At 40.7% G+C, this 9824-nt stretch overlaps 3 protein-coding genes, 1 long non-coding RNA gene and 1 pseudogene across 4 annotated transcripts in view; 4 read left to right on the top strand and 1 right to left on the bottom strand.

The window, feature by feature from the left end:
• The window catches only part of LOC111791341 (exopolygalacturonase-like), a 1884-nt gene extending 1497 nt beyond the window's left edge, over window positions 1–387 (top strand). The window contains exon 5 of the mRNA XM_023672633.1: window positions 71–387. Within this exon, the coding sequence (XP_023528401.1) occupies window positions 71–304 (234 nt within the window). The 3' untranslated portion in view covers window positions 305–387. The remainder of the gene's footprint in view (window positions 1–70) is intronic.
• Window positions 388–505: 118 nt separating this feature from the next.
• On the bottom strand, window positions 506–1132 carry LOC111791343. Its single transcript, XR_002814634.1, has 2 exons — window positions 801–1132; window positions 506–587 (listed from the first exon to the last, which is right to left on the bottom strand). It is a non-coding gene; the product is annotated as an uncharacterized LOC111791343 (long non-coding RNA).
• Window positions 1133–1468: 336 nt separating this feature from the next.
• On the top strand, window positions 1469–2530 carry LOC111790285 (annotated as a pseudogene).
• A 2004-nt stretch (window positions 2531–4534) lies between these two features.
• LOC111791413 lies at window positions 4535–7107 on the top strand. Its single transcript, XM_023672739.1, has 2 exons — window positions 4535–6099; window positions 6723–7107. Exons 1-2 carry the CDS (start codon window positions 4801–4803, stop codon window positions 6894–6896), a joined length of 1473 nt encoding a protein of 490 aa, XP_023528507.1. The 5' UTR covers window positions 4535–4800; the 3' UTR covers window positions 6897–7107.
• Window positions 7108–8844: 1737 nt separating this feature from the next.
• LOC111790127 (ethylene-responsive transcription factor ERF071-like) lies at window positions 8845–9726 on the top strand. The gene is made up of 2 exons (XM_023670953.1): window positions 8845–8970; window positions 9051–9726. Exons 1-2 carry the CDS (start codon window positions 8865–8867, stop codon window positions 9500–9502), a joined length of 558 nt encoding a protein of 185 aa, XP_023526721.1. The 5' UTR covers window positions 8845–8864; the 3' UTR covers window positions 9503–9726.
• Window positions 9727–9824: the final 98 nt, after the last annotated feature.

Here is a 9824-nt window from a genome sequence, read left to right as displayed (position 1 = left end):
CCACCCCTCCCCGCTTCTTCCAATGCAACTTCTTATCTACTAACCTTGTTTAATCGATTACGCAATGCAGCCATCACGAGTCAAAATCAGCGATGTTCATTTCATTAATGTCAAAGGATCCACAATCTCTTCAGTAGCAGTTCATCTCAAGTGCAGTAAGCGGTTTCCATGCCAAAACATAGAGTTGTTTAACATCAATTTGAAATACAGTGGCCCTCCAAAGAAATCCTTGCCATTTGTTTCTACTTGTACCAATGCAAAAGTAGGCTACAGAGGAGTTCAATTTCCACCCCCTTGCAAATGATACCCTTCAGGCTACAGTTCAAGCTTCTTCTTCTTTTTTTTTTTTTTTTTTTTTTTTTTTTTTTTTTTTTTTTTTTTTTTTTTTTTTTTTTTTTTTTTTTTTGCTTACTTTTCTGATATTCTTCTGTGCTTAATTTGTAACATGACATGATTCATAAGTCATGTTACAGAGGCTCGATGCTTCTCAGATTCAATCTAATTCAAAAAACATTTTGAGTAGCAATTCTATTTCGGATCATTGTTCCTTACAGAATTTACAGAATCAAAAGCCAAACCGAAGAACCCTAAAAAAGATCGATAAGCATATCAAACATAAGAACCCTAAATTCAAGAAAATAGTTCCGATTGTTACATTGTTCATCATTACTTCATTTTCAAACAAAATTAACATGGTGCAAAGTTAAATAACTGGCATTCACCAAAGGCTAAAAAACTCAATAAAGAAATGGCAAACAAAAATTAAATGAAATTAAATGAAAATACGACCAGAAACGAACCTTATTGAAATTTTAATTTCAGGTTCTGAAACGAACAAGCTATAAGTAGGAGGAAGAAACTCCAAGTGATTCAACCAATTCATCAGATGGTCAATCCTCCATAATTTCTTGCATCCGAGAATTTCAAGAACAATGGAGCTTTCACCATTTTTGCTGTCTTTTCTTCTGGCCCTTTCTGTATCTGCAAGCACTTTCTCCCCGGACACGCCTCTTGAATCTGCCGACGGTGGATTTGATTCTCTTGCGCCGGAGCCCTCCGGCGAATTTCCTTTGAGTGTACGGGGTGTTTTTAATGTAAATGATTATGGCGCAGTTGCTGATGGGAAGACGGAGAACAGCTTGGTAAATTACTTTTTTATTTTCATTATTATTATTATTATAAAATTTCACTAATTTATCTACCAAATTACACCCTTTAAATTTTATTAATTTTTTAAAAAATTTTATTTTTATTTTTATTTTTTAATGGCTCAAAAATATGATTATAATCCCATTCAACCTACTTTATTTTTTAAAATATATATATATATATTTTATTAATATTAGTGATGTATTGTGACTGTTAAATATTTGATATATAAAAATAAAGTACCATTTTTTTAAATAATTAAAAAAAATAACTCGATTCGAGTAACTCGATTAACCAACTCAACCCATTATAGGCATTTATGGCGGCGTGGGAAGAAGCTTGTGCTTTCAGAGGAGACTCCATTTTCTTAATACCGGAGGGCACTTACTTGGTCGCCGGAGTCACATTTTCCGGCCCATGTTTCAACAACCTCTCACCCAAAGTCCTCATTTTCGCCACCTCCTCCTCACCGGCCTCGAGGGATCCGCCGTTCTCAACGGCCAAGGCGCCCAAACTTGGTCCTTCGGCTCCGCCTGGCGCCACCGCATGACTTGTCCCATTTTCACCACGGTAAACATATTGTTGGATCATGAAAGAACCACATCGATTAATTTAGGGAATAATCATGAGCTTATAAACAAACAACCTAAAGTGGACAATACCATATCATTGTCGAGAGTCGTGTTCGTCCAACACATATAATTAAAATACTAGCAGCTAAATTAAGTATCTAAATTTTAAACTTGAATGTCTTTTTTTTTTTTTCAAAATAGTCTTTGAAGGTGACGGATGTGTCACATGCGATAGTGAAAGACATAAGCCTTGTAGATAGCAAGGGCTTTCACGTAGCCATGCATGGGTGCGACCATATTCATCTTTATGGGTTTAATATTATGGCGCCTTGGAATAGTCAGAACACCGATGGCATCCATATTAGTAACTCCACCAATATTAACGTTGTCAATTCCCACATCGGAGTCGGGGACGATTGTGTTTCCATTGGACCTGGTAGCTTCGACGTATTAGTTTCGAATATTAGATGGGCCCAGGTCATGGAATTAGGTATTGTTTAATCCTTTCGAAGTTAATTATTTTAAAGAATTGGGTTGTGACGTTTACGATGTAATGCAGCGTTGGGAGCCTAGGGAGGTACAAGAACGAGATGGATGTGATAGGAATAAGAGTGGAGAATTGTACCATAAGTCATACTCAAAATGGAGTGAGGGTCAAGACATGGCCGGGAAATTATTCAAGTAATGCTGCTCATTTGACGTTTCAAAACATTGTGATGAACAATGTCTCAAATCCCATTATCATAGATCAACGTTATTGTCCTAACCATTCTTGTGACATGAAAGAGGTAAACTATTTTGATGCCTAATTCGATTGATTACAGGACTGTTACTAATGGATTGCGAAATCCCACATTGGTTGGAGGAAGAACAAAACATTCTTTATAAGGATGTAAAAACTTTTCCCTAGCAGCATTTTAAAACTGTGAGGTCAAAGTGGACAATGTTTGCTAGCGGTGGGCTTGAGCTGTTACTAATGGTATCAGAGCCAGACATCGGGCAATGTGCCAGTGAGAACACTGAGTCCAAGGAGGGTGGATTGCAAGATCCCACATTGGTTGGAGAGGGGAACGAAACGTTTCTTGTAAGGGTGTGGAAACCTCTCTGGTCAAAATAGACAATATTTGCTAATGATGAGCTTGGGCTGTTATTAATGGTATCAGAGCCAGACATCGGGCTGTGTGCCAGCGAGGACACTGAGCTCAAGAAGGGTGGATTACGAGATCCCATATTGATTGGAGAGGGGAACAAATCATTAGTTCTAAGGGTGTGAACTTCTCCCTAGCAAACACGTTTTAAACCTTTGAGGCCAAAGTAGACAATATCGGCTAGCAGTGGGCTTGGGCTGTTACTAATAGTATCAGAGTCAGACATCGGACAGTGTGCCAGCGAGGACACTAGGCCCAAGGAGGGTGGATTGCGAGATCCCACATTGGTTGGGGCTTGGGCTGTTACTAATAATATCAGAGTCAGACATCGGACAGTGTGCCAGCGAGGACACTGGGCCCAAGGAGGGTAGATTGCGAGATCCCACATTGATTGGAGAGGGGAACGAAGCATTCCTTATAAGGCTGGGGTATCGGCTAGCGGTGAGCTTGGGCTGTTACTAATAGTATCAGAGTCAGACATCGGACAGTGTGCCAGCGAGGACACTAGGCCCAATGAGAGTCGATTGCGAGATCCCACATTAGTTGGAGAGGGGAACGAAGCATTCCTTATAAGGGTGTGGAAACCTCTCCCTAGAAGACACGTTTTAAAACCGTGAAGTTGACTGTGATACGTAACGGGAGTTGATAGCTCTCTTTTTTGTTGCTTCGAGTAACGAAGTGTTCGTGTTTTATGTTTTATCAGTCATCAAAGTGTGAAGCTGAGTGAGATGAACATGAGAAACATCAGTGGAACTTACAACACTAAGTTCGCAGTAAATATAGAGTGCAGTTCAACCATGCCTTGTAACAACGTTCACCTTTCTTACATCAATCTCACCGCCACTCACCCGCCGGAGAAGTATGAACTTGGGCGCTTCAATTGCATGGGTGCTCTCAACACCTTCACCGTTCTTAATTCAACATTTTAGCATCATTAGGGCTGCCCCCCTCCTACACTGACTTAAAATAAGGTCAATTTCAGTGTATTCGTAGCGTATTTGCATTTTCTAGCGGTGGGTTTTGACTTAGATATACAAGTTTTAAGAGACATTTTTGTACGTGTCGATCAGTGAAAGAAGAATGAAAGCGTATTTCATCTATATATTTTTCTTTTTAATTTGTCTTATTTTTATTCCGGTGTTATTTAATATTACAACATAGTTTTTTATAATTAAAAATAAAAAATAATAAATCTAACATACATCAAATACTTTCGGAAGAGTCTTAAAATTAATTAATTAATTTTTTAATATATATATAATATGGGTTGAAATAGAGAATATAATCTCGTGCTCAACACCGCGACATTGTCCGGTGGAGAGAGTATTCCTCGATTATAAACCCATGATCATTCCCTAAATTAGCCGACGTGGGACTTTCATCATCCAACACCTCCCCTCGAACAAAGTGCACCTCCTCTTAATCAAGGCTCGACTCCTTTGGAGTCTTAGTCATTTTTTTCTGCCCTTCGAGAGGCTTGACTCCTTTATCTTTTGGAGTGTTTTGTTCGATATTTGAGGATTACCCATCTATTGGCATGACTAAATTTAGGGCATGACTCTCATATCAGGTTAGATGAACCTGACTGTTCACAAATATTGGATTATTTTATTTTATTTACATTAAAAAATGATAAAAACTATATATTGACCGGCAAGAGTCAGGTCGGTGAGGCTACAAAGAACCAGAGAGGGCGATTGACGAGAGACTCTTTGGAACCTTGCCCCGCACCACCGTCCCCATTTCTACCCATCTTCCGCCGCACCTTCCGCTGCCGCCGCCGCCTTCCACTGTCGTCGGATCTATAGGTTGTTTTTCCACCTGATTGCCGAGTCCTTGATCTCTTCCGCTTAGGTACGCTTCTGAAAAGGGTAGATCCTTTTTCAATTCTTAATTTGATTCCTTATCTAGGGATTTGAATTCAACTAGCCATGAATTCTAATCTTGGGAAGAATTTCGATTTCGATTTGGGACTTGGAACCTCTCGCTCCAAATCACTCAACGATCAGAAAAACAAAACCCCATCATATTCTTCATACGCTTCCTTTAGTTCTTCGTATTCCTCGACACAGACGAGGCCGCCCTGGCAGCCTAACAAGCCCTCATGGACGCATCAGCCGGCGCAGCCCAACTTGACCAATCCGCCCTCTTCCATGGTCGGTGATATATTTGGGAAGAGCTGGTGTTCGACGGCGAATTCTGGTTCCACTGCAGGCATTGGAATTGTGGAAAAGAATCCGAATCTGTTTGGCGATTTGGTAAGTTCTTCCCTGGGATCGGGTAAGAGCAATGCGAATGCTCCATTGAAGAATGCTGCTCCGGCTTCGGTGTCATCGGGTGCCGCATCGAATATAAATTCGTTTTCGATGCGAAATATGGCCGATTCGCTGCCTAAAGCTAGTAGTAATCTGGGTAAAAATAGTGGAAATTGGAGCTTTGATAATCTTAGCAGTAGGAATAGTAATCAGAGTAATACCACCAATATCAAGGCTCCGAATCTTGGAGGTCCAAGCATGAGTTCAACCATCGGCAGTGGTAAGACGAGCTCTAGCAAGGATCCCTTTGGTTCTTTAGTTGACTTCGGATCTAAATCATCCGGGAATCTGAATTCAACAAGTAAGAGTCAAAAGATCAATTCAAACGAAGACTTATTTGGGGATTTCCAGAATGCTTCAAATCCAAGCACTACAGCATTTCCCTCGAGCGGACCGAGTGGGAGTGATGTCGGTTTCAAGGGATCAAGTTTTCATTCTGACATAAACATGGATGGTTTTGGAATGCCTTCAATGGATTTTGGTTCCAAGGTTCAAGATACTGTTCAAACCTCTGTCGATGATCCACTTGATATGCTGTTTAGCTCATCCAAAGCCTCAGCTGGAGGTGCTTCAGTGACATCTGAAGCAGTTGGAGCGCCGCAATCCTTGGATGCCGATGATTGGGGATTCGATTCAGAGTTCGGGGGAGGTGGTCATGACATGGATGGTTCAACTACTGAGATTGAGGGACTTCCACCTCCTCCCGCAGGGGTGACAGCTTCTTTGGCAAAGAACAAGGGAGTCGATGTCTACAAGCAGGGACAATACGCCGATGCTATTAAGTGGCTTTCTTGGGCTGTGGTTCTTTTTGAGAAAGCTGGTGATAACGCTGCCATAGTTGAAGTTTTATCGACACGAGCTTCATGCTACAAAGAAGTTGGGGAATATAAGAAAGCTGTGGTTGATTGTACAAAGGTAAAAGATCCAAATTCTCTAATAATCTGCTATTACGCCCCTTTTCGTGCATTCTTTGAAGGTGAAGGTACCATATTAGCCTTATATACCTATTAACTTGGAAACTATGTTTGTATCAACTATAGACACCCTGAATTCTAGGCCTAAGTAACAGAGACATTAGTTAGAAGGAAATCTGGAGTGGTCCTTTGTTCACTGCTATCATAACTCGGTTCTTATAAAAGGAAAAAAGAAAAGTAACAGCTCAAGCCCACGCTAGCAGATATTGTCCTCTTTGGGCTTTCCCTTCTGAGCTTCCCCGGAAGGTTTTATAACGCGTCCGCTAGGGAGAGGTTTCCACACTCTTATAAAGAATGTTTCGTTCCTCTCTCCAACCGATGTGAAATCTCACACTTTATCTTTGGTGTGTCTCGGTATTTGGAGGTGACACCATAGACATTGTTTGATGGAGGGGGAAAAACTGGGAGCTACAAAATGGTTAGCTCACTGGAGTAGTTAGCAGACAACTTCTTAGATTATTGGTTTCCGGTGTTTGGTTTTTTGCTTAGATAACATACTCTACTAAATCTCATGTCTTCTACCGTTCCTTATAAGAAAGGCATATCCTTGACTGTGCTGTGCAGGTATTGGATCAAGATGATGCAAATGTATCTGTTCTTGTTCAACGTGCGCTTTTGTATGAAAGTATGGAGAAGTACAAACTAGGATCCGAAGACCTGAGGGCTGTCTTGAAGATAGATCCGGGTAACAGAGTTGCAAGAAGCACGATTCACCGGTTGACGAAGTTGGCAAACTAAAGGTTCGTATCACAACTTTTGTTCATGTAGTTTCTTGAATATAGAATTACACGGGTTCCCTTCATGCTATCTGAATATGCTGGTGGAATGACTCAATGTTTCCATTACATGGTTTGGTTTTGTATGTGTGACCCTTCTGATGTTTTCAACATGCATTGCTTGTATTGTTTTGTGATAACAAAGAAAAAACTGTGCTGTGATTCATTGATCTTGTGCTGCTGTGATTCACGTTCATACTCTTACCCGAAAGTTAGATATCTATAGCATAGTTGGCTAGTCCTCGTGAATGTGTCTCCCCCTTTGTTTATGTGAGTTTGACCTGTCTTTGACTCCGCTTGCTTCTGACTCCCTATGAGCCATTTGACGACCTGTCTTTTTCGAAGGGTCAGTGGGACATGGGAGTCTCAGATCATGCATCAGTTTACCGAAAGAACCAATGCTATCTCACTTCCTTCTAGTCAAAAAAGTGAGCTGCCCTTACTTAAACAAAAAGGCCAAATTCGGGGGCTCCTTCCCTATTTATCGTTTGGAAGATGTCTCGTCTTGTTTGAACGATCCCACTGTATTTTAAATAGCCAATCATAAAGGTTATATCTGAGGAATTGTTGGCGCCTAGGGTCGGGTCGGGCATAAGGTCTTGCTTATGGGTTTGATATCTATATTAATGATTAATTGATATTGTGAGACTTCACATTGGTTGGAGAGGAGAACGAAGTATTCATCGTAAGGGGGTGGAAACCTCTCCCCAAAAGATGCATTTTAAAATCAAACACTATCTAATAGCGGTGGGTTTGAGCTGTTATAAATGGTATCAGAACCAGACACCAGACAGCGTGCCAGCGAGGACGCTGGACCCAAGAGGGTGGATTGTGAGATCCCATGTTGGTTGGAGAGGAGAACTAAGCATATAAGGTTGTGAAAATCTCTCCCTAGTAGACATGTTTTAAAACCATGAGGCTGACGGTGATACGTAACTGGCCAAAGCAAACGATATCTAGCAGTGTGTTTGGGTTGTTACAAATGGTATCAGAGTCAGATACTAGGCAGTGTGTTAGCGAGAATGCTACCTCCTAAGAGGGTGGATTGTGAGATCCCACATTGGTTGGAGAGTAGAACGAAACATTCATTGCAAGGGTGTGGAAACATCTTCCTAGTAGACATGTTTTAAACCCGTGAGGCTGATGGCGATTTGGGATTGAGCTGTTACGGAACTTTTAGATTTATATTTATTTAGTGTTTGAAGTTAAAAAGTTATTCTAATAGGTGATTTAAGGTAAATAGGAATAATAAGTATTATAAGTTAGTTTGGTGTTTCTTATAATCAAGTTTTTGTCCATTAAGCTTCAACTACTAAGAAAATGGTAAGAAAATGGAAAGTGTGTGTGGTAAATTTGTAATTATAAATTTTCATTGCATCACCGCATTTAATTATACGTCACAATGCTTACTTAATATAGATAAATAATTAATGAAGATCAACTAAACTGTGTGTGGAATGAATTGTGTTAGACGAACACGACTCTCCACAATGGTATGATATTGTCCACTTTGAGTATAAGTTCTGGGCTTGGGCCTCATACCAAAGGATTTAGTATTCCTCACTTATAAACCCATGATCATTTTCTAAATTAGTCGATGTGGGACTTCCATCATCAAACAAATTGGACTATCAACGTCGTTCGAATTGTGGTAATCACCAATCCAATCCAACGTACGCCCGATTGATATATGTCTAAATTTCACGATATTATAAGATGCCCGAATAAAGAGAAGAAGAAATGATTTATAAAAAAAGAAAAAGGGAAACGGACGAGAGTTATAAATAAAAAGGAATATATTATATAATATATGGTCAAGAAAATCTGATGCCGATTTGTCGTTTCTTGGTAACTTCTATTTACGTTATAACCGTCGCCTCCTCCCCTTATAAATACCCTTTCATTTCATTCTCTCCCTCACTCCATCAACATGTGCGGCGGCGCTATCATCTCCGATCCCGTCGTCGACACCACCTTCTCCGACCTCCTCGGCCTCGACCACAACCTCTCCGCCAATTCTTCACACCCCTCTCAAGGTACACTACTCCCTCTCTGTTTCTTCAATTCAATTCAATTATTGGGTCTTTTTCTTAATCTTTGATTCTTATTATGTTAGTCAAAATTGAGAGCCCCGACGGCTGTGAAGAAGCTCCGGCGGCGGCGGCGGCGGCGGAGGGACTTGCCGGTGAAGTGAAGAAGCCTAAAAAAATTCGCAAAACCAAATACAGGGGAATCCGGCAGCGGCCGTGGGGAAAATGGGCCGCCGAGATTCGAGACCCACAAAAGGGCCTCCGTGTTTGGCTCGGTACCTACAACACCGCCGAAGAAGCTGCCATAGCTTACGACCAAGCCGCCGTAAGAATCAGAGGCAAAAAGGCCAAACTCAACTTCACTCACCCACCGCCGCCGCCACCGCCACCGCCGCAACAACATCTCCCACCAAACAACATCCAACCCACCTTGGAATCAATTTTGGGTCTCTACCCCTCGCCCCCGGTGGAGCCCTCGGCGGACCCCTGGTGGGTCGATGATCTTCTCATATATCAACAACAAAATTTTCAACTCTAAAAATACCCGAATAAGAATTTCTCCTACCCGCCATTAAAAATTTGACAACTAAAATAAATAAATAGATGTCAGATTTTATCGACGAACACATCCATCAACCGAAGAAATTTGTCGAGTTAGGTTACATGTTTTAGTTACAATATGGTATGTTAATGAGATAATGTTACGGATGAGACAAAGAGTTTATAAAAATTAAGATATTAAATTGGGTGTGTTTTTGTGAAGTTTAAAGTTGTGTTGTCGTTATTAACGTTAGATTTGGGAAAGGATTTGATAATTGATAATTGATAATGGCCCACTAAATAATAATAATACAATACTT

This window comes from Cucurbita pepo, chromosome LG03 (assembly GCF_002806865.2).
Source record: "Cucurbita pepo subsp. pepo cultivar mu-cu-16 chromosome LG03, ASM280686v2, whole genome shotgun sequence".
In the NCBI taxonomy this organism is placed as follows: domain Eukaryota; kingdom Viridiplantae; phylum Streptophyta; class Magnoliopsida; order Cucurbitales; family Cucurbitaceae; genus Cucurbita; species Cucurbita pepo.
Note: the sequence above shows the minus strand (reverse complement) of the source record. Positions and strands in the feature narration are given on the sequence as shown.